The sequence below is a fragment of the Rhinolophus sinicus genome, linkage group LG07 (assembly GCF_036562045.2).
Source record: "Rhinolophus sinicus isolate RSC01 linkage group LG07, ASM3656204v1, whole genome shotgun sequence".
NCBI classification, from domain to species: domain Eukaryota; kingdom Metazoa; phylum Chordata; class Mammalia; order Chiroptera; family Rhinolophidae; genus Rhinolophus; species Rhinolophus sinicus.
Window position 1 is genome coordinate 27,818,670 of NC_133757.1, and position 26,188 is coordinate 27,844,857.

The 26,188-nt window shown below is 33.3% G+C and overlaps 1 protein-coding gene across 6 annotated transcripts in view; it reads right to left on the bottom strand.

Moving 5' to 3' along the window:
- Positions 1–26,188, bottom strand: part of TBC1D12 (TBC1 domain family member 12) — a 102,943-nt gene that overhangs the window by 18,004 nt on the left and 58,751 nt on the right. For all 6 annotated transcript variants that reach the window (XR_012498478.1, XM_019739845.2, XM_019739838.2 and 3 more), the window contains 5 exons: positions 20,936–21,051; positions 9,269–9,351; positions 7,654–7,771; positions 6,096–6,202; positions 1,530–1,610 (listed from right to left, as the gene is read on the bottom strand). Coding sequence is in view for 5 of the 6 variants with exons in the window: in XM_019739838.2 (XP_019595397.2) it covers positions 1,530–1,610; positions 6,096–6,202; positions 7,654–7,771; positions 9,269–9,351; positions 20,936–21,051 (505 nt within the window). In the remaining variant the exon portion in view is untranslated. The remainder of the gene's footprint in view (positions 1–1,529; positions 1,611–6,095; positions 6,203–7,653; positions 7,772–9,268; positions 9,352–20,935; positions 21,052–26,188) is intronic.

Below are 26,188 nucleotides of genomic sequence, written 5' to 3' on the forward strand. Positions count from 1 at the left end.
ATATCAAATAGAGGAAAAGATGGGAGGAAATGTATGAGATGGCAAGATGAAGAATTTCCACAAAGAAACAGAATCTACAAAAATAACGAGGTGGACATTCTAGAATTACAAAGTATAATATCTGAAATTAAAGACTCATTGGACAGATTTAATAGACTGCATATAGAAAAAAAGAAGATTAGTGAACTGGATTACAGGTCTGTAAAAATCATCTAAACTGAGGCACAGAAAAAAATTTGTTTTAAGTATAAAAGACTTGTGTGACACTGCTAAATGAGCTAACATACATGTAACTGGAGCCCCAGAAAAAGGAGAGATGGGGTAGACGTAATATTTGGAAAGATAATAACCAAAAAAGTTAAATGACAACTGCAAATTATAAACATTCAGGAAATAAGAAAACAGTAATTTAAATAGAACATTGCTACTGATTGGAACAATTCTTCATTTATATTCAATTAATTTCTACTAAAGTATAACTTATGTTAATCATGACAAAATATCTCAGAAGCAAATACTTGTAATTTTAATGCTTATACTTTCAATACTTCATAAAAATGAGTTTAAAAGGAATGACGAAACAGTTACATTTTCATCTTCCTTACACCTTCAGTTTCCCACAAATACCTGACGTAGGTAAAAGGTCTTAGGATGATGCTTACATGAGCCCATATCGAAATTAAGTCTTCTCTCTAAACCAGTTTAGTCAATTTTCCCCAACCTACTGTTCACTTTACTAAAACAGAAAAAAAGAGTATCAAGGAATTTAAGAGTTGTTTACATACTCATAGAAAACCACTCTGAGATGTGCACCATTTCTCCATCCCAAGCCATGTTCATTTTAAGAGTTTCACTTACAAGCAAGGGAAGAATTTGTTTTCTATGAAGCAGAACAAATGTACAAAGAAAAGTGACTGGCAGACAAATAGCTTTCCATTTCATTATTCGAGGACAAGAGATAATTGAAAAAATTTACCTAATTTCAATAATCTCTGATAATAGAAAAAAACAAAAAACAAAACTGTTCCTGTTTTCTCCAAAATGATTAGGAAAAAACATGATGAGAGTGGAGGGAAAGATGGGGGTCTATAAATGAATTAAATGAACAAAGATTAAGGCATGACAACAATTATAAATAACATACTAGGGAGTGAGTGCAAGTCAGTGAGAGAGGAGACAGGAAGTCACAAGTGAGGTATGAAGATCATCCATGTTTAAGTTAAGAAAGAGTTGGCCAAAAAATACTCCACCCATTAATCTTACTGTTGCGATTAAATCCTGGGCTCTGGAGCCCCAGGACCTGGGTTTATTACATCATAGTTTCACTGCTTACAAGTTAACTACTTTCAGCTTCAGTTTCCACTTGTATCATTCAGGATAATACTACCTACCTAACAAGTTATTAACATTAAAGGAGATAATGTATGTAAAGCAATTACTATAGTTCCTGACACACAGTAAATGTCATACTATTGTTTTCAGTGACAGGATTTTCATCTAGAAATTTGTATTAAAAAGAATAATCACACCTTCTGTATCGTTCTCTGAACTTGTTTCACTGAAGCTTTTCCACCGTTCTTTTGCTCTTGATAGGAAGATTTCATAAAGTTCTGGGAGAAAAACAACAACAAAAAGCCATAAATAATAGGGAAGAAATATATTCACATATTTTTATTTTTACTCTTAAAAATAAAAAACAAATCCTATTATAGGTCCCTTATGTAGCAGGCATGAAAAATGTGGCAAATTGAAGCACTTGATTCTACTAAAACTATACATTACACAACTATAAATATAGCAAATAAAAATACTGCAGAGTGGTCATACAAATAGCTACAATATAGAATGTATGTATGAGGCAGGAAGAGATGCTTCTGTTAAAGGACTATAGTTGTAGAATAGCAGAAACATGATTTTTGGAGTCAGTCAGACCTAGATTCAAATTCCAGCTCTGCCACTTACTACCTGTGGGACTTCATGAAAGTCACCTGATAACTCTGGAACTTGGCTTTCTTCATCTGTAAACTGGAGAATAATACCTACTCATGGGGTTACTGATGATTAAAGAAGATCATTTGTAGAGCTCCTAACGCCTTACAGACCCTCAATAAATGCTGGATCTTGCTTTCCTTCTCTCTTGAAACTGGTTTCTTCATTATTATATTGCTATCTAAAGCTACCTAAGCTATCCAAAGCTACCTAAACTTCACACAGACTTGGTCAGAGTCTACATGCATAAGATCTCTCCCCCTAACTTTTTACTCTAAGTGCCCAATCACTTTTTGAGACTACCACTCTATACTTCCACATGCAGGATCTCATTAAAATTTCAAGAACAGAAAAATTGAAATTTTTTTCTTAATTCTCAAATTTTAATTGTCTTTACTTTCTATTTCTACTAACCATTACAGATAATTTAAATTATACAAAAATTTCAATGACAGAGGAACAGCAAAAAATATGTCTTGTCCAAATATCAACATTTATATATTGTACAAAATATCAAGAACATTTTTGGCTTCAGTTGATCTTTATAAAAATTTTGTTTCTTTTTAAAGGTAATACATGAAACATGATTTAAAAAAAAATTAAAACAGTACAAAACAGTATAGAGTGAAAAATAAATTTCCTTCCCTCAGATGCAACTATGCATACCAGAGCCCTAAAGATGAAATATGCATGCAGATATATATACATAGTCATTTTTTTAAACGAAGACATTTGTTTAAGCAAATATTTTAAGCAAAATATTAATTACAGTGCTGATCTGCATCTTGCTTTATTATGTTGGAAGTTGTTACAGATTAATAGAATAAATCTAATTTAGTTTTAACAACTGCACAGTATTCTAATGTATAACTGTACCATAATAAGTATTCTTACATTGCCAAGAATTAGATCATTATAAAATAAGTGATGAAATCGATGTATTTCAAACAGATTCTTATTATTCTGATCTCTTCTTCTTACTGTTCACTTTTCATTACTATTAATGGTTTGGAAAGAAGAAATTTTTTAAAAAATCAAACTCAAAATTTCTACTATATTTGTGCCCCACTCCATCAACGATTTGGTATAAGAGATGGATATAATTTTTAAATGTAGATATACAATTTTTTTTGCAGTAATCTGGTACCAAATTGAAGCTGATACTTTTTTATTTCAAACTGCTTCCAAGCCAGGTCCAGCTTCACTATTCTACCCAAATTTTAAAACTGTCTTGGAAAAAGAAAGGCTCACCAAACAAATCCATCATCTTTGGAAGTCACAAAATTGATTCAACAGTAAAAATGTGGTAATACATTTCAAAACATCAAAGGACATCTCTCCAGGGAAGATTTACAGTACTTATCTACAATAAGAAGACATGCATCTCAGTTCAACCCTTTGCTTGACTCTGCATGTCATACTTATTTTATTTTGAACCTATCAATGTAGAGCTTGAAGGAGACTTACAGATACGTCTTGGACTTTAACAGAAAATACCTTGAGATCAGTATATATTTCATTTTCTGATTTTCTGACAATGATGCACATTCTCAGAAAACTGTACACATTCTCAGCAAATTTCAGTTTCACTATAATTTTGTTTATTATCACAAAAAACTTTTAGAAAAATCCTATGAGATAACTAATAATCTTATCCCCATTTTACAGATGAAGAAAACTAAGACTTCTAGATGTTAAGTAATTTGCCCAAGGTCACAAGCCTAATATATGGTAGAACCAAGATTTGAACCGTATTTGACTGACATTAGGAACCTTATTCTTAATTACTATTCTCTAATAATTATAAATGTCATGATTAAAACAAATACAACAGATAAAAAGTCAAACTTCTAGAGCCATTGAAAATAAACAAGATTATCAAAAGTAGATTTAATTCAATCGAAATTTAGCTTCCTTCCCACCACTAATGAAAAGAGAAGGGAATACACATTCCTGAATACATTAATTGTTTAGTAGAGAAAACCTAAAATTACTTTGAAAATAAATGATGCAGTTATGTTACAAACTTTATAAATTTCAAGCTTAAAAAAGGAACTTTTTGAGTATAGTATCACAAAAGGTTAATACCAACTAGTCAATATTTTAATGACTAAGTTATGAGGATACCTAACAATCTAAAGTTTTCAACAAAACAAGACTGCAAACAAAATAAAACTTAAAATAGTCACCAAGACTTTATTGCCTTATCTGTATGCAAAACAGATTCCTAATGCTTTAAGAACAATTACACCTTAATATCCAGGGTTTTAATTATCTAACTGAAAGTTCTAACTAAAATGTAAAAAACATTTCCTTTTAATCTGTTCTAAGCACAGAAGGGAAAAGAAACCTCAGGAAAGAACAGTTAAGTCATGTAGAATCTAACCGTTTCTAGCTAAATTTAAAACTCTAAATTTTTCCTCTAAATTCTATATTTAAAATTTTTTTAAAAAGTCTGGTTAAAATAACATGTTCATTACCAGACATTTGTGAAAATTAATTTTAAAAATCATACATAATCACGCTATTCAAAGTTGGCATCACTTTTAGAACTTAAATGTAAACATTTTGATTATTGTTGTAATCTGTCGAGATATACAGAGGGTGGAAAGTGTCAAAAAATGCATAGGCATTTTAAGATAACATCTCTTAAAATGCGTATGCATTTTTTTGGCACCCCCAGTATAAAAAGCAGACTGCTGCAATGAACACACTTATTGAAAAATTTGCACCCAATCCTGATTATTTCCTTAGAGTAGATTCTTAGAACTGGAATAAGCAGCTCAAAAGTTATGTTTTTTGAGGCTTTTGGTAAATGGTCCTAAATTATTTTTAGTCACATTTTATGTGGGTAATTCTCATTCATTTTAATCACTTTTCATTTGAAAGGTAAAATACCGTACCTTGAAATTCTTTTAACTTATATGTCATTGATTTGACTATCACTAGGAAAATGGTTAAATAAATTCTAATACAGCCAAACTGTGGAATATAGTGCAGCTATAGCACATGTAACGTACACTTGTATGTAATGACATGAAAGTATGTTCAGGACAGATTACAGCATGAAAAACAGCAAGCCATAGAATAATCTCATGGTATAAACTTCTCTTTTGTGGGGAAAAAGGAAGAAAAAGAGTAGCCTTAAAAATCATCACACATAGAAACACACTTTTTATGTACACAGAAAAAATATCTGGAAGAATATATACCAAATTGCTTACTTGTACTTATAGTAGGATCAAAAGCCAGAATTTAGGTAGAAGAGATGGAAGAAATATACAGGTTGTATTTTATTGCTTGACTCTTTTACAATAAATATGTAAATAAATATTTTAAGTAACAGTAACAGTATATTATTTATATTATTATACTAGAGTCCCCATGTCTTTCTGTGGTGCCACCATCCTTTAGCAGTATCACTATTACTCAGACCTACTTAGCACCTTTATTTAACTATTTTACATTTCCCCCTATTTGATACTATCCTAACTTTTTTTTTTTTTACTTCATTAAAACTACTCTATATTTCACTCCTATCCATCAAGGTTTTACAAAACTTAAGAAAATAAAAACAATTCCTTGAGTCTTTTTATTTTTGTTTTTTGTTTTTGTTTTTTAAGTTTAAAATATCCCCCCTCCCCCAAAAAAATAATTGTCCAAAAGACTGGTTTGGGTAATGATGTTGGAAAAGAAATTTCTAGACTTCCCCCAATATTTATGTGGCTTTTTTTTTTTTAAATAAAGGGGGACCCCTTCCATAATTATACTGTATTATTTTTCCCTATATATACTTATTTATCCACTGCTACCTAGAATCCCAGAAGTTTTTGTAGTTATCTACAGTTAAGATATTTGGATATCAAGCATATTGTGATGGTTGTAAACTAAAGGAAAACTCACAGATCTTATTTTGAGAATACGAAATATAGTAAGTTACTTATTAAATCAGACCAGGTTTTAGAAGGGGATGGGGAATGAAGCATGCTCTTAAAATAACATTATATATGGTAATGCCTTTTTAAATGGCCAATCTACTAATCTGCTTTGTAATTCTGAAGATGACTATTTGCATGTGTGGGAGTAACTGAATATAGAATACAAACCAGGAGTGATATTTAGTTCATTTCCTACAGCTAGACTCCAAACTTTCCCACGAACACTAGGGGGCAATCCCTGCCACCACAATTCTCGAACTCTTCTTGTACTACGCCTAGAATTAAAGGGGGAGAAAAGGAGAAAGTTACTTTTTATACCAAAAATACTAGTTGCATGATGGTTTACCTAGTCTATGGCCAAGTGACTGAATGATTTTTAAGAACATAGAGAGTTAAATATGTGATGCATTCTTTCCATTGGGTTCACGCTTGTAGGCCAAAAAAACAAAACAAAACAAAAAAACCCCACAAAAAACCTAAAAAATATATAGTACCCTAAAGTGAGACAATAGTAATTTAAAGGAAACTGCCTTTTATATCTGCCATTTACACTGATAAAATGAGAGAATCAGAAATATGTGAACAATTATGCAAAAACAGGATAAAAGGAACATAAAATTTTGTTGTCAATTCAGTACCAAAAAGAAAATCACAAAATATTTACTACGGGTAAGGCCTTAGTCTTTAAGAGGCAGTGTAGTCTGCTTTAGAGTCAGAAAGAGTTAAGTTCAAATCTGCTTTAACCACTCATTAATTGTATAACCTTGGGCAAATCACTTAACCTTTCTGGCCTTGAGATTCCCTGTAAGATAAGTGGGTGTAAAGGTTGTCAGAATCAAATGCAATTACTTATGTAAAGAACCTAAGGTAATATATGTCACACTGTCCAATATTTAACAAATTCCCAATGCATATCCTATACTAGGCATAGAAGACATCTCCTACCCTCCAGTCTAGATGGAAGATAATGCGTGTAGAAAAATATTATCAAAAAATAAAAGGCAAAGTAAAGCAAAAAGTATATTAGTCTCAAAGTACAATGGGACATTACAGAAAGGAAACATCATATATATACAACATATTCTCCTGATTAGGAAAGGAGCATATTAAAAAACACTTTTATATTTAACATTTAGTAAATGCATCTTACAATGAATGTACATACTTAATATTTTCTTTGCAAAAACCTGCTATTACATCAGCAGTGCATCTTGCTACAGATAGTATGTTAGAATTTTTAAAATATGGTAACTGAGGAAAAATTAAAAGTTTCATGAGTTGATTAACATTTCAGATAGGTCTGAAAGGATAGGTAAAATTCTGACAGGCATAGAGTATGGTCAGTAAGGGAAGTAGGTAATAGAGACTGAGGGGTTTATAAAAGCAAAGGCACAGAAATAAGCATGAAATTTTTCAGACATTGGTTAACAATATAATTTAGCCAAAGAACAAGCTACATGGTAGAAGTACCATATTTTGCTGTGTATAATGCGCTCCTGTGTATAATGTGCACCCACGTTTTTGGCCCAAACTTTCAGGGGAAAAAAATCTTCTGTTTTAATTTTTTAGTACTACCCATGTATAATGTGCATCCTTATTTTTCCCTCACAAATTTGGGCAAAAAAGTACGTGTTATACAGAGCAAAATACGGTAATAAAAGTACAGAATTGGTAACATGAGATCTTTGGAGACAGACTGGAATTCAGGAAAAGTATGCTTACTTACATTACTTCCCAATTGGGCAGTATTTCATTGATCCAAATTACCATTGCATTTGCAATATTTTCTTCCTGTTTAAATCGTTCTTTCATTATTTTTTTCCTTTTATGTGCTTCTTTAATTTCTGTTTTAAACAAGTAAAAATTATTTCAATACAAAAGAGCTAAATCAAAACCCCCTTCTCTTGCTACCTAAGTCTACTAGAGAGGCTTTTCAAAAAAATATTCTGATAACAGGAAGGAAGGAAAAAAGAGAGAGGAGAGGAAAAGTAGAAGAGGGGAGAGAGCAGGAGGGAAAAAAAGAGAAAGAAAACAAACTTGATTAATATAATTTTAAAATAACATCTCCTATTCTACAAAGTGGAATAAAGGCCAGAAAAAAATCATTTAAATAGATTACTATATTACGTATTCTATTTATACTTAATCAATGAACTGAAATTTGTCATGCATTAACTATGTAAAAAATAAACAACTGTGAGCAACTAACCAATACCCTTTTTTTAATATGATGGGTTTATGAACTTCCTCACATAAAAACAACACTAAAAAATGATTTTGCCAATGGTGCTATTATAGTAAACCCTTTTTAGTATGATGCTTCACTTTACAAATTGGATTGAAATTTGAAAATCCCCCTAACACACACACATCCACACAACATCCCTCTAAAAATCAGAAGTCACAATTTCGGAAGAAGAGATACCTCAAAAATAGGGAAGATATATATATATACACACACACACACACACACACACACACACACACACACATATGTATGTGTGTATGTATACACAAATGTACATATAATTATATGTAGTTATAGGTAATTTTAGAACCAGTGGGAACTTCAGAGATCAGCTAGCCAAAGCGCTCTCAATTTGTGTTTCACATGTGCCTCTGAAACTGTCGTAAGGGGCAAGTAGGAGTCTAAGCAGGCAGTTTCACTTTTTAAAATTGGTTTCATGTATTCAGATTCTATACAAGATTTCGATGGAGAGGATTCCACTGCTTTTAAAAAAAAAGTATTGATGGAGGGACTTGAAAGCCCAGATCTAGTTGACCTGCTCCCCCAACACTTTACAGATGAGGAAACCAATATTAGGTCTACTTACAGTGTCACACCCAGGTAAGTATCAAACAGGATTAAAACTATGATCTTCTGATTTCCCAATTCTATGTTATTCCTATCATATCATGGTGTTTTTATCTACTTATCAATAACTATCTTAAATATTAATTAAATAGTAAAGTCAGTGTCGAGAGTCAATTAAAATTTGCTGCGTATGTTAGAAATATTTCAAATTCTGTACAGTAAAACATACTCAACCTATGTTTAAATAATTAGGCCTCTGAGAAAGATATAACTGGCCTTAAAGGTTTACTGTAACATTAAAGAATTAACTTCATTTCCAAAATAGTGCCACAAAATAGAACTGGATACTATTATAATGTTCTAATCACTTAAGTCAAAGAGAAAATATCAGTTGTTTAAAAGGCATAAATTAAAAGTATATATATAGCTGTGTAATATATTTTAAAAATATATCTTGAGCTAACAGTGTTGAAATCACCTTCCTGCTGAAATCAGTAAATTTATGAATTGGAGTTAAATTTTATACCTCGTTTTTTAGCCTCAGCCACCATTTCGTCATATTCTTGTCGGTGACGTAAAGCTTCTTCCACAGATTTGGCAGGAAGATTTCTGGAATAAATTTTAAGTCAATTTTTTTAAAAGATTAACTTTTAAAAGTATTAACTTCTTCCTTTTAATAGCCAGAATTTCTAACCTAACTGTCTCATTTTATACAGTAAGAAACTAAAATGTTGAAAAGAAGTCTGTATTTTAGAAAAGAATCAGAATCCAGGTTGGTAATATTTGTGTTTTACACATATATAATTTGTGTTTTACATATATACAGAGGGTGGCAAAAAATGTATAGACATTTTAAGAAAGGATAAAACTATTAATTGTAATACTCAATATATACTGATAACAAAAGATGAATACAAGTCACGTTTGACTTCTGCAATTACAAGAGGTGTTCAAAGTGGTTACTATCAGCATCTAGACCTTCTGATTATGGCGAACTGCTGCTTTAGCATATATAACATCTCTTAAAATGTGTATACAATTTTTTTTTGGCACCCCGGTATATGTATGTTTATATATTATTTCAAAATATCAGATTTCAGCCAATATTTCTAGGTTATTTGTTAAACCCATTTACTGTGGTTTTTTGAAGTCAACTTTTTGGAGGTATAATTTATGTATAAAATGAAAAGCATACTTTATGAGTACAGTTTGTTGCGTTTTGACATTAAAAGTATTGTTTGACGAGGTTTGACAATACCTGTGCAACTAATGTACCAATCATGATATAGAACATTCCATGATTCCACAGTTTCCTTGTGACCCTTTACACTCAATACTTACCTACCTCCTACCTTAGGCAATCACATCTCTGATTTCTATCACTACATATTAGTTGGTTGCCTTTTAAAGGGTTTCATATGGATAGTTTTGTGTCTTACTTCTTTTGCTCATCAGCATATTTTTAAAATTAATCCATGTTATTCTGTGTATTACTAATATATTCCTTTTAATTGGTGAGTAGTATTCCATTTATCCATATGGATGAACTTTAAACTGTTTCCAGTTGGGGGTCACTGTGAATAAAAAGCTACTATAAATATTCAATTCAAGTCTTGTGTGGGCATCTGCTTTCATTTCTCTTTCTCTAAATATCTAGGAGTAGAATTCTTGGTAAGTGCAGGTATACTTTTATAACAAACAGCTTTGCACTTTTAGAATTTAAGGTAACATTCTGAATAAAAATTTGATAATCAGTTCATCACTTGCATATCCTATATTTTTGTTTATAAAATCAATGGCTTCACTGAGTGAGTCAGTGATTTACATCTATGGCTATGCAGAAAGAAATATATTTAAGTATTACCACATATCCAAATGCATCACCATAATAATGTCCGGTTTCTGGAGTCAATTTTTCAAATCATTTTCAACAGACTAGGGTGAGGAAAGGTTATGTGACAAACTTTCAAATCATATGTTGTACCTTTTCCTCTTCTCAAGTTAGATTCCTCAGGTAGGTTGTAGGAGGGAGGAATAATGGTTAAGACTTCTGTTTCAGATCATAATGGAATAAGAGTGACCACATTTACCCTCTCACCTTAATTAATTAGAAAAATGAACAAAATATATTAAACCACAGTGTTCAGACACTGGACAATGGGCAGCACAGGACAGTGATCATTATGAAAAAGGAAACAAGGTAATCCTACAAGTGCCTGAGTTTACAGCCTGGAGCTTCCAGGTCTCAGTGCTAGGAGTACCGAAACATAGTCCACCAATCTTGCTGAGTTAAGGAAACAGTTCAGAGTAGGAGAGTCTGAGATAGCTAGACTTTGCAGATTAAAGTACCAGAGAGAAGGAAGCTACAAAGGAGTTGTCTCAAATCTTTGGCTGAGTACTGATCTATGTGTGCGTGTAATTAAACTATAGTGCTAGGAAAAGAAATATCAGAAAGAAATAGGTAGAACATGCTCAAAGATCACACTGGACCAGTCAAAGTAGAAAGAACTCCAAACAGAGAGGGAATCAGGTGGAATCCTTTGGATGTCAGTAGTAAGAATAAATTAGCTCTAAACTAAAGGCTGTCCTGCAACCACTCTAACAATGATTATATCAAAAGGAACAAACCAATTCCAAATAACTGCATACCAGATTAAAGCCAAAAAATATCTAAAGAAACACGGAAAAAGTATAGCACCCAACTATGTAAAATCATAATATCTGGTATCCAATAAAAATTATGAGGGATGCAAAGCAGCAGGAAAATACAAATCAGAATGAAAAAAAAATCAAACAGAAATAGTGCACAAACGTCAGATAATAGGATTATAAATCAAGGATGATAAAACTGCTATTATAAATGTACTCTAGAAGGCAGGAGCATAAGAGAGAAACTCAAAACCCAAATCAAACTTCTACAGACGAAAAGTATAATTTCTAAAATGAAAAACACAAAGTATGGGACTGACAGCAGATTATAAACTGCAGGAAAAAAAGGTGAACTTTAAGATATAATAGAAAACTACACAAAATGAAACAAAAACAGAAAAAAAAGAGCCTATATCAGCTCTGGGTCATGAACAGTATCAAGCAATATATATTTAATTGAAATCTCAGAAGAAAGAGGGAGGGGTAAAATAAAATAAAAATAGTTGAAGGTTAAAATTTTTCCAAAGTTGATAGAAAACTATAAATGCACAGATACATCAAGCTCACCAAACAGAAGGACTATGAGGAAAACCATACGAAAGTGTATTACAACCAAATCATGAAAATCAGACATAAAGAAAAAATCTTAAAAAGCGAAAGAATTCACAGACAACAGACCAGCACTACAAAACAAGGAACATACCGTAGAATGAAATGACATCAGATGGAAATTTAGAGTTACACAACCTCTCAGAAGAGAAAAGAAGGTTTAAAGAAAAAATAACAAAAACGTATGGTGGTGTATGATGGTTAATTTTGTGTCAACTTGACCGGGCCACAAGGTGCCCAGATATCTGGATAAACATTATTCTGGGTGTGTCAGTGAGGCTGTTTCTGGATGAGGTTAACATTTGAATCAGTAGACTGAGTAAAGCAGACTGACCTCCCCAATGAGAGTGGGCCTCATCCAATCTGTTGAAGGTCTAAATAGAACAAAAAGGCTAAGTAAGGCGGAATTCATATTCTCTCTTTCTCTCTGCCTGTCTTCGAGCTGGGACATCAGTCTTCTCCTGTCTTTGGACTTGGGCTGGAAATTACACCATCAGCTCTCCTGTTTTTCAGGCCTTGGAACTTGGACTGGAACTATAACATCAGCACTCTGGAGTCTCCAGCTTGCTGACTAAAGATCTTTGGATTTCTCAGTCTTGATAATCATGTGAGCCACTTCCTCATAATAAGTCTCTTTATATATAGGACATACATGGGGTTTCCACTTCTCTGGTGAACCATAACACATGAAGTTTATAAACACGTAGATACATATTGCTGTAATGTTCTTAAAAATGTAAAATGGCATATTACCTGAAGGTAATCTATGAAAACTTAAAATATATGTTGCAAACTGTGAAGAAATTACTAAAAAAAATACATAATTCACCAATAATAGACGAAATTAAATGTCAACAAAATATTTTACCCAAAAGGTGGCCAAAAATTAAAAAAATAGAACCTTGATTTGCCATCCTATGATAAAAGACTAATTTTTCTACCTCCTTAGAATGTAGGTTTAAACAGAGTTGTTTCTAGTAAGATTTAAGCAAAAGCGATTGTAGAACTTCTTGGAAGACTTCCAAAAAGGGGACTTGACTCAGCTGCAAGAGGCCTTTTATTCTATCAGACTTATTCCAAGGGCATGAGGTCAGTATGAGAATGAAGTCACTTGCTGAAGATGGTGGAACAGAAGGATATAAACCCGGGTCTTGGACTCATGGAGGCACCATACTAGCCCTGAACTGCCCACTATGGGCTACATATATATGAGGAAATAAATCCTTGTGTGTTTAAGCTACTATTTGGAGTCTATTATTTGTAGCTGAATGAAACCGCTTAGTGACACATCAGGCAAACAGTGATGACACTCTAAAGGTCAAGGACCACCACAAATCTCACCTATCTGACCCAACTGTTCTCACAATCCATTGAATTCAGCCCTCACACCCACACTAATTAACCTTATGATTCCTAGTATTGCCTACCCTTAAATTTTCAAATTGATGTTGTCCAAAGCCATTTCCTACCTAGGTCTTAGGACAAAACCATTAACTCCAATCCTAGCCTTAACTCTGATTTCCTTTTACAAAATACCCTGCCTGCCTCTATAGATACACTCTGGTTCCACAAAAGAATGGATTTAACTTTTCCTGAATTTCAGATATAATAATAATGCTATTATTACATAATGAAAAGAAAAACTTTACTTACTGCAACAAAAATGAGACCAGTTAAAAATAAAAAGCTGAACATAAATATAGTTTTCAAGTAAGCAGTGATTCTGGACGCTGGGTAATACTATTTTCTCTTTTGCGTCTCCAGACCAGAGTAGTAAGTGCTTTTCTGGCGCTATTAATCTTTTGAATTTTTCTTCTGCTTTTCTAGCCCTTCTAACAACAACCTTGAAATGAATTTCTCTATTAAAGCCCCTCTGCTTGAAATTACTACATTGGTATCTGTTTTCCTGATTGGACTCTGAACCTTTAATATACAGAAAATTGTTTTAGTAATAGATATATTTCATTTACCTTTAGAAGTTTTCGTTTTACCAGCAGAGAAACAGCTTAACTCAAATATCGTTTCCAGTTTTCAAACTACAAATCAACTCTTAAGATTTCTAACCAGGTATTATTTTCCACCAAATGGGGCCTGATCATTCCCTTCCCTCAGAATGCTGCCTGCTTCTCCTGGTGTGAAGCTTAATGCTTTTCGTACTCACAGCCTTTCTTTTTTGTTCCCACAAGTCCCATGAAAAGACTTGCCTAGACTTAATTACAGGCACACTCTGGGGATATGGTGTTCTACTTATTAAGAAGGTGGAATTTATAGATCTACATAGATCTCTTCTCTGCACAACCTCACAGTCCCTACCACATAATCTAGACCAGTGTTAAAACTTCCTGCAATGATGGAAATGTTCTTTTGTGCTGTCCACTAAAGTAGTCACTAGCTACATGTAGCTACTCAGCACTTGAAATGTGGCCAGTGTACCTGAGGGACTGAATTTTTAATTTCATTTAACTTTAATTAATTCAACTTAAATTTAGACAGCCACATGTGGCTAGCTGCTACCATAATGGACAGTATAGGTCTAGACTCTAGAGAAAGAGGGAGCAGTAATTGCCATCTAGGTTATGTACGTAAGGGATTGGAATTCAACTTTGAATAAACACAAAGATCACAGATTTTAAGTAAACACAGAACTGTCTCAAAACCATGGTTATAAAGGCCTACTTAATAACAGAGTACACTCCCTTTATAGACACGTCAGTGTTTCAGTGACAATTCACACCTTGATATTCGAGACAGTTATCCAAACTATGCTGACCTAGTCCTGAAAGATTTCAAGAAGAGGTTAGCGTATATCATTATACACTAGCATGAAATGATTTGCATAAAGGAATTCAACACTGTTGAGGAAACAGAACTTTTCAGAGAGTCTGACGTCAGGTATTTTTTTAATTGAGATTTCATTTTTTTTAAATGAATACTTTCTGTGTTTCTCCGAAAATAAGACCTAGGTAGACCATCAGCTCTAATGCGTCTTTTGGAGCAAAAATTAATATAAGACCCAGTCTCATTTTACTATAGTATGACCGGGTCTTATACTAATTTTTGCTCCAAAAGACGCATTAGAGCTGATGGTCCAGCTAGGTCTTATTTTCAGGAACAGGGTATATACATACTCTAAAACAAAACAGTACATAAATAATTATTCTAAGTCTAGTGTCTACTTCTTCAAATCATAAAAACAAAAACCTTGCTATATAGTAGGTATTCAACATTTACGGTTCAAAGCAGAATGATCCTTATGGTAAATATATCAATCTTTGACAGTCTGAGGAAGAGCAAAGCTTCAGTACCATAATTCCTAAGCAACTATATGCTACACAGTGAGTAAAGGATAAAAACAAATACATATACAGATTTGTTTTTGTGGGTTGTTTTTTCCTTTTTTGAAAAATCACTAATTTTGCAGTCATCTGCCTGGAGAAGTAAATAAAAAAATAAAATAGAATTCTTCAGTCTTGAAAATCAAAGGCTGAGTGAATATTATTGATCAGTAAACACTAAACACCTCACTCAGCAATGAATTACTGTAAGAAAAAGACACAGTTTATCCCTATCTATTATGGCAGTGTCCATTAGTTATGTGGTCAAGGCAAGAAACCATTAATGACTAAGATAGTGAATCATGCTGAAGTCCATTTGCTGCTATCGACGTATTACATAAAAACCTACACTTTATTGTTTTGTACATCTGAAACTAATAAAACAAAACAAAACAAAAAACAAAAAACAAAACCCTATACTTTACTTTTTTGTCACCTTTCCACTTGTAGCTTTAAGGGTTTCTACCATTTTGTTTGGTAGTAGTGTGAACAGTAACTTACGGGAGCCAGAAAAGGAGGTAGCTCTATCCACTGGTGGTTTAAAAAATAGCCCTATAAGCGTAAGTGATTTAAAAAGTAGAAGGCTCATATCAACACAATTAGCTAGTATAAATGCTCTTATCTTCCTGTCCAAGGCTGTTTTTATTGTGAAGTGGAATAAAATAGGAACAAAGAGTGAGAAAATTAGCAAAACAATAAAATTATAGAAATTCCTATATTTGAAATCCTTTGAGACCTCAGATGATTAAATGCTATAACTGCATCATGTGTAAAGAAGTTTTGACTATAAAAACCTATGTAGTCAATGACTTTGGATGCTTCTGCAAATTAGAGGCTAAAAAAGGAAATGTTGCACCAATTCACAAACTCCCTTTGCAATGGGAAACTCTTCCACTCCTCTTATTATCACTGATCTACGGAAGAGGACGTTTCCAACATCAGTTTCCTACTGAGTAAAAATTTCTGCCTCTTTCTCCACCTCCTCACCGTTGCCACTTCATAGTTGAAATAGTGTTGTTACTAGAACCTGGCTGCATCCAGAAAAAGAAGAAACCTAGATGACACAAGTCTCTGCTCCAGCTTCTCGGCCAGTGAAGGAATGGATATTAGCTGGCCCAAATCTGCTATGAGAGTATTTTGGGGGAGATAAAGTAGAAGTGCCATTATAACACTCAGGTTGCATTCATGTATTGTCATCTGGTTTTATACTCAACAAAACTAAAGTTTTCATTCTTATCTACTCTCTATATCTTTGTTTTAATTGTTGAAGTAGAGGGAGAATTGAGTAATGATTAGGTATTCCATGTTCTGACACCCTGGAAAGCCTTTAGGGAAGGTATGTTTTGTTTGATAATACAACGACAACAAGTATGTTTGTTGGTTTGTTTTCTAGTTATATAAATGTAAGTTATATAATCACATCTCCCAAAAAAGACCCGTTCAAATTTTAAAAAGTGAACAATTTTTAAATTAAATTATAGCATCTCAAAGCTGACTGGAACAGTAGCTATCACACTGAATCTCTATATTACATATGAGCAAAGTTGCCCAGACACAGCATAAAACTCACAATATTTATTATAATTCCACTCTTAATTTCAGATAGTCAATAGTACGGTGGAAAAAAGTTATTTTATAAGTTGTTTAAACATTTCGGTACACTGAAATCTTATAATGTTATTGTGTCTGGCATATTTTTCAAGTTCCAATTTCATGGAACTGCTTGTATAAGTTACAAGAAACATTTAAGGGAAGCAGGTATCACTGAAGGTTGAAGACAAATACTTGACTTGATAGAAAAGATAAAGCCTAATCCTTAAAGGATTAGGTAGGTGAGCAGTAGAAATAGTAAAATAATTGCATTCCAAGTGAGGGCAATAACTTTAGCAAAGGCATGAAGACAGGACTTAGATACATTTGACTATAAAACAGAGGATGGTGTAAAGAAAAATGTGTCCCAAACACTCTCTAGAACAGAACTTTTGCATAATATTTTTATAAACTCCTTCCGGGAAAAAATTAACATTCCTGGTAATCCATTTTGGATGAATTTTAACAAGTTTAAAAAAGCACTTTGGGAACGTAGTCATCTACCTACTCAGCTGTCAGTCAAGAGTCTAAAGATCTTTAACCAGGTATTCTTTTCTTGCTTACCTAACTGCTCTTTGCATCGGCTTCAGCCTCGTTCTTTCTCCCTGGCAACAAGACTGAAATAAAACTTTGACATGTTCTCATAGCGAAAATTTCTGAAGTTTTTTTTTTTTTTTTAACCAATGGAAAAATGAGTATGAACACATCCATTTAATCCTAAAAAAGGAGTATCAGGATCACAATTCTGCAGCATAAAGAAATGTTAACAAGAATTAAAAAATAATATACTCATATCTAGCCCTTCTTCTCTCACAATGTCTAAAAAATATTCAGCCTCCAGACCCTTTTATTATTCTCCTCAGGATAATGGGTAGAGAAAAGCTTCAGACTAGGAAAATGGAAAAAAGGTTAGGAACTTTTACTCTGGAAGGAAAGAGAAGTCTAGAAGAAGAAAAGAAATAAATCCAGAGAGCCCAAAAAAGGAAAAAGAAGTTAAGAATTAAGTGGTCTTGCTTTAGGGAAGGTATGTTTTGTTTGATAATACAACGACAACAAGTATGTTTGATAATCAAAGACAACATGTTGAAGAAAACCAACTTTGAGGAAGGCTGAGAGGGGAGGAAAGGCAGAAATGAGAAGGGAAGAATTTAAGATGGTTTGCTTGGTATTAGAAATATATTCCTAATAATAGTGAACGAACTGGTTGACAGTAGTTAACATTTTAAGTTTCAATTTCAAAAAGCGTCCAAAAGGCAAAGACAAATACATCTTAAACACATAGGAAATGTCAAGAAAGGTAAAATAATTGCCCTATCCTGTTACAGGAAAGCAGAGGAGGGTTGAAATAGGAACGAATATAAAAAGCCAAGATTTTATGACGATATACCACATAAACAAAATGAAAGATAAAAATCATATGATTATATCAATAGATGCAGAAAAAGGGTTTGACAAAATCCAGGATCCACTTATGATTAAAAACTCTCAGCAAAGTGGGAATAGAGGGAACATACCTCCACATAATAAAGCCCATATACGACAAACACACAACTAACATCATATTCAACAAGGAAAAGCTAAGTGCTCTCCTTAAGGTAAGGAACAAGACAAGGATGTTCACTTTCTCCACTTTTATTCAACATAGTATTGGAAGTCCTCGCCACAGCAATCACAAAAGAGAACTAAATGAAAGTCATCCACATTGGAAAGGAAAAAGTAAAACTGTCATTATTTGCAGATGACATGATTCTGTATAGAGAGAACCCTAAAGATTCCACAAAAAAACTATTAGAATATATGAATTCAGCAAAATTAATATTCAGTAATCAGGTACATTTTATACACCAATACAAACTATCAGAAAGGAAATTAAGAAAACAATCTTATTTATAACTGCATCAAAAAAATAAAATACCTAGGAATAAATTTAACCAAGGAAGTAAAAGACCTATATTTGGAAAACTGTAAGACACTGAAGAAAGAAACTGAAAAAGATACAAATAAATGGAGGCACATACCATGCTGATGGATAGGAAGAAATAACATCATAAAAATGTCCATACTACCCAAAGCAATCTATAGATTTAATGCAATCCCTACCAAAATACCAATGGCATTTTTCACAGAACTAGAACAACTAACTAATCTTAAAACTTACATGAAACCACAAAAGACTCCCAATAGCCACAGAAATCTTGAAAAAGAAGAACAAAGTTGGAGGTGTCATGCTACCTGATGTCAAATTATACTACAAGGCCATAATAATCAAAACAGCATGGTACTGGCATAAAAACAAATACATAGATCAATGAAACAGGATAGAGAGCCCAGAAATAAATCCATGCCTATATGGTCATTTAATCTATGACAAAAGAAGCAAGAATATACATTGGCATAAAGACAGTCTATTCAATAAATGGTGCTGAGAAAACTGGATAGATTCATTCGTAAAACTGAAACTGGGCCACCTTCTTACTCCATATGTAAGAATAAACTCAAAATGGATTCTAAAGGCTTAAATGTAAGACCCAAAACCATAAAACTCCTAGAAGAAAACACACGCAGTAAACTCTTAGACATCACCCTTAGTAATATATTTTCTGATCTGTCTCCTCGGGCAAAGGGAAAAAAATTAAAAAATAAACAAATGGGACTACTTCAAATACTACAGTTTGTGCACCGCAAAGGAAATCACTAACAAAACAAAAAAACAGCCTACTGAATGGGAGAAAATATTCACCAATGGTACATCTGATAAGGGGTTAATATCCAAAATCTATAAAAAACAACAACCTCATACGACTCAACACCAAAAAACAAACTATCCAATTGACAAATGGGCAGAGGACCTGAATAGACATTTCTCCAAAGAGGATATACAGATGGCCAATAAACATGAAAAGGTGCTCAATGTCACTAATTATCAGAAAAATTCAAATTAAAACCACAATGAGATATCATCTCATACCTGTCAGAATGGCTATCATCAATAAATCAACAAATAGCAAGTGTTAGCAAGGATGTGGAGAAAAGGGAACCTTCGTGCACTGTTGGTGGGACTGAGAATTGGTGCAGCCGCTATGGAAAATGGTTTGGAGGTTCCTGAAAAAATTAAAAATAGAGCTACCTTATGACCTAGCAATCCCAATTCTGGGTATTTATCCAAAGAAACACGAATTCAAAAAGATATATGCACCCTTATGTTCACTGCAGTGCTATTACAATAGCCAAGATATGGAAGCAACCAAAATGCCCAATAGATAAAGATGTGGTACAATATACAATGGAATATTACTCGGCCATAAAAAAGAATGAAATCTTACCATTTGCAACAAACAACATGTATGGACCTAAAGGGTATTATGCTAAGTGAAATAAGTCGGACTGAGAAAGACAAATATACTATATGACCTCACTTATATGTGGAACATAAAGAACAAATGAACAAAACAGAAACAAACTCATAGATACAGAGAACAAACTGATGGTTGCCAGAAGGGAGAGGGGTTGGGGAGCTGGGTGAAAAAGGTGAAGGGATTAAGAAACACAAATTGGTATTTACAAAATAGTCATGGGGATGTAAAGCACAGCACAGAGAATATAGTCAACAATGTTGCGATAGCTATGCACTCGTACAGTGCCTGGTGGGTACTAGACTAATCGGGGGACAACTGCATGAATTACATAAATATTACTATGCTGTATACTGACACTAATATAAAATAATACCACATGTCAACTGTAACTGAAAAAGTAAATAATTTAAAAAAAAAAAGATTTTTGTCTCATACATTGGCTCAGAGACTTGTACAAAATATGGCTATGACTTGAACATCAACAATATACGCCTCCACATTTGTTTTAGGATGTATGGCTGAAACTTAAAGTTTTTAAAAAATAAATCCATTTCTATATCTAATTTCTTGATATCTTTTGTGTGAAATAGTAAGCAAAATTAAATTTAAGTTTAAAATATAAACAGCGTGCCTGATGATGACTATAATACTTACGATGGTCGATCCTCAAGAATCAGGGCAGTGGTAGAAAGCGGCTCAAATTCAAAATTCTTACGTCTTGAAGACTGAGGTTGTGGTCTACAGGTCCTACCTGTTCGTGCTTCGTATTCCTAGAGTAGATAAAAATGTACTTTATGCAGAGACCTTTCTAATTTTCAGTTTGTATTACTAAATCTGTAACATTAGTATATTATGCTATAAAAGGGACATATACAATTCATACATTAATCTGGTAAAAATATCAGGCAGACCAAAAAAAAGTAACTTTTTCCCCTGAAGGAAATTAAATTATATATTGCATATAAAGTGTCAAAGTATATTAAGAGAGGGGAACATAAAGTACCAGCTATGCAAGTCCAGCTTTGAACAATCTACAAGTAGATAAGCCTACTTTCTAAACTTTCATCCAGATCAATGATGGAGATGTTGACAAAATAATCCCATTGTAATGCTTTGAAGATCTCTTTCAAGGGTGACATTGAACCTCTAATCAAATGTTGGTTTTGAATTCCAACCTACTTTGAATCTAACTACTATAAATCTACCTACTTACTCTAAATTTAAACAATTCACCAGCATATCCAAACATATGGCCAAAGACAGCAAAATACTTCACTAAAATTAAGACACTGTTACTACAGTAGTGCTCTCTTATCTGTGGTTTCACTTTCTGTGGTTTAAGTTACTCACCATCAAACGCAGACCAAAAAAACGTTAAATGGAAAATTCCAGAAAGAAACAATTTACAAGAACACAGTTTTGAATAGCATGCTGAAATCTTGCACCATCCCAGTGGGACAGCAATCCCCCCTTTTAGTTTCTTAGCAGTCCTATAGGTTATCAGTAGCAGTCTCTTAGTATTCTTCTAGGTTATCATATGGGTGTGCTTGTGTTCAAGTAACCCTTATCAAGTCAATAGCAGCCTAAGGCTATGTCACAATGCCTCCGTCATTTGCCTCACTCCATCTCATCAGTAGGCATTGTATCATCTCACATCATCACAAGAAGGGTATGTACAGTATAATAAGATATCTTGAGAGAGAGAAACCACATTCACATAACTTTTATTATAGTATATTGTTGCAATTGTTCTATTTTATTATAAATTATTATTGTTAATCTCTTATCGTGCCTAACTTATAAATTAAACTTGATCATTGGTATGTATGTATAGGAATAAACATAGTATATGTAGAGTTCTGTACTATCCATGATTTCAGACATACACTGGGCATCTTGGAACATATCACCCATGGAATTACTGTGCAGTATTTTTTTAATTCATCTGAACTGATAATCCTATTAAAAGAAATGAAGTTAATTTGATATATGTTCTTGGTGGACACTTTTAAATTTCTACAATTGAGCATATCTTCATAAATGTTCACAAAATTTATTTCTAGAAATTTGCCAACGATCATTAATTAACAAGATTACTGACTTGGAATTTCCAGAAACCACATTTTCCCTTTATAAAAAAAAAAAAAAAATCAAGCCAGTGTTTGGTCTTTACAACGTAGCACATATATTTTTCATGAAATTATAAAAGATTCTCATTGATTTCATGAGATCTGCAAGCCCTTGGCAGCTAGAAAAGACACTAATTTAAATGAAGAAAATTCAATGTACTGAAAGTCGATTGTTTTCACTTACGGCTATTTTCCTATCATTGCCTATAGTTCTTTTTATATTATTTGATTTTCCAACTCAAAAACGATTTCTCCCTACTAAATCAGACAGTTGTAAAATATGAACTGATGGTTCCATCCCTCTTAAAAAATTTGATGATCTTGTTGAAGCTTAATCTGATGTGAGATATTACTTTAAAAAAATAATTTATGTTGTCTTAAGCATTTTCTGACTTCAGCTTACTTTATGGGTCCTGCTGCTGTTTATAAAGGTTTGTACTGTCATTTTATAATTGTCTTCAGTTCTGCATCTCTTCTTCCACCTACGTCTCTCTTAATCTGAGAGTTCCTTTGTTTGCAAACTGCACTGAATTTTTAGAGGTTTTTTTCTCGTATTTCATAGAACTGTGTACACTCATTTTTAACTTTCATCCCAAAGAATTGTACAGCCTTTCAGAGTCAAAAGCCATTTTGACTGGGTCACTCATTTCTTTTTCTTTTGCAAATTTTCTTTTCTAACAACTAGGACATATATGTAATTATGATCCATGTTTCTTCATTTCAAACTCAAGTGTAACATATCTCCTTTTCTGGTAACGTTTTTCTTATTAAAAATCTTAGATACCATATATATGGAGTTAAAAATGAGCATACACAGTTCTATATATAATATGAGAAAGAAGCCTCTAAAAATTCAATGCATTTATACAAACGAACTCTCAGATATATATGTGAGGTTTGTTATCATTTAAATGGTACTGTTTTCCTACAGTGTGACCTGATCTCTGTGCCAGACAGAATACAGTAAGTATTATGCAATAAAGCATTCTCCATGCCAAAAAACAAACAAACAAAAAAGCTAGTGTATAAATAGCAAAATAAAACTTCTAAGTCAATGTAACATCTCGTATTTATTGACACAACATACCATATGCACTGTTTTAAACATTTAACTCATTTAATCCTTGAAACAACCCTGTGAGACACCAAACTCACAGTAGAAGAAACTGATCTTGCCATCTGCAGCAGCATGGATGGACCTGGAGGGTATTGTGCTGAGTGGAGTGTCAGAGAAAGATGCAATGTGATTTTGCTTACATATGGAATCTAAAGAACAAAGTAAACAAAATAGAAACAAACTCATAGATACAGAGAATATTTTGATGGTTGCCAGATGGGAGGGGAATTGGAGGTGGGTGAAAAACGGGAAGGGATTAAGAAGTACAAACTGGTTGTTACACAGCTGTCATGGGGATGTAGGGTATAGCACAGAAATATAGTCAATAATATTGTAATAACTATGTATGGTGTCAGATGGGTACTTGATTTATGGAAGTGATAGATGGAAGAGGGGTTGGGGGCAGGGTGAAAAAGGTGAAGGATTAAGAAGCATAAACTGGTAGTTATAAAATAGTCACAGGGATATAAAGTACAGCATAGGGAATATAGTCAGTAATATCTTAATAACTATGTATGATGTCAGGTGGATATTAGACTAGTCAGGGTGATCACTTCTTAAATTATATAAATGTCTAACCACTATGCTGTACACCTGAAATTAATATATAATAAAACTGAATGTCAAAATAAATAAAGTCTAAAAAAAAAGAAGAAACTGAGGCACAAAAACCATTTGTTGAAGGTCATGAATGTCAGGCAGTGTAGCTCCAGAGCCTGACCTTTTAATAGCTACATATTATCTTACTATGGTAACAGTCAAGTAGCTAGCTATGACAATTTAAAAGAATGAGATAGATAAAATCATCCAATGAGAGGCTAATGGGTAGATCAGGACGACAATATACTTCAATCAGTGATCCATCTAAACATCACATGAAAAGACCACCAAATAGTACGTTTCCCATTATGTTGCAACACAAAAGAACATGTACCATTCTTGAAAGATTCTTGCCAAAAGAAAAACCAAACTGAAATATGATTAAGCCTCTAGAATTGTGCTATCCAATATGGTAGTCAAAAGAAGTGATGCCAAATAAGTCACATATGTTTAAATATAACGAGAAAAGTATCAAGAAATCAGAACTATTAAGAGGTTCTCCTCTAGAGGGCTGGACTAGGAACAAGGGGCACTAGTTTTACTTATTTAGTATTATTAATTATTCAGTATTATTCAGTATTAATAAATTCAGTATTGTTTGACTTCTTACAAGAAATTGTTTGTAAGTGAGATCATTTATAGTCATGGTGGACTATTAACAAAGATTTTACTGAAGAGATGGAATCAGAATTGAGGCAAGAATGATGGGCATTAATTACACAGGCAGAGAGGATTGGAAAGAACAAGCGGTGGGGGGACAGGCGGGGGCAAGCAACGGCAAGGATCAGGGAAAAAAATTAATCTCACTGAATATGAAAAAGGATAAGAAATAAGGTTTGAAAGGTGTACGCTAAATTATGGAGACTTTCACTGGCCAAATTATTTGGAATTCACAATGGAGAGCCACTGAAAGTTTGGATGAAACCTAGCTTTGATGAAAGTAATCTTTCATTAAAAATGAACTGAAAAAGTACACATTTAATATAAAAGGCACCATGAAAGGAGGCACCTAAACATCATTTTATCAACTTTACGAATAAGCTTTATACAGAATTGTCACTTAAATATTTTTCCCATGAGAAAAAAGTTGTATTCTAGCATGTCCCCTCACAGATCCTTAGCATAAAAATGCTCTAAGTTTCTAGAGGGTAATATTTTAGAAAGCTTTAAAAACATGGTATCAATCCATCCTTATCTGAAAAAGTATAGATGTATATACCCTGAATGACTCAAATATTTGCTGAATAAATTAAAGATGCTATTCTAATATAATTAAAATTGCAAATTATATTAGAAATAGTAAAATATTAAATATCACTACTTCCTAAATTGATCACAAGGCGATATCCTATTTATTAGTTAGGATGTCTATTATAACAAAAAACCCAATTCAAATTGGTTTGGGCAAATTTATCAGATCACAAGACTAAATATTCCACACACTTAGCTAATTTTGGACTCTGTTTGACCAAGAGGTTCGTAACATCAGTCAGAGGCCCCACTCTCAGCCACTCTCTCAGCTATGTCCTTCTTCATGTGTGGGCTTCATCAAGAGCAGGGGTGTCCAAAGGGCGGCCCGCGGGCCAACTGCGGTCCGCAATCCATTGTTAATTGGCCCGCAGCAAATTCCAAAAATATATTTAGTTTACTTAACTAAACCAGATGAAGCAATACGTACTTCACCTCGAGTGAGTGGCCCGGCTGTTTGTGTATTTTACCGCATATGGTCCTTGGTGAAAAACGTTGAAAAAAGTTTGGACGCCCCTGATCTAGAGGCTAGCTTGCTGCTCAGAGAAAGGACTGCAACAATGCCAATTGTCACAATTATGTATTATAGTTTTCAAAGATCCTCCAGTTGCTCTTCAGTAATTCCCACGAGAAAGAAAGCATCCTTTCAGGAAGGTCCCAGTAAATATCCCATCCCACAAGCAATCACAATGACCTGAGAAATAAGTTTTATGGACGACTTAAAGTCAATCAGGGCCTATCTCTGCAGCTGAAGCGAATCACATGACTCTTTAACTCTTGAGTCCACGGCAGTAGAGAGATATTAGTACTCAA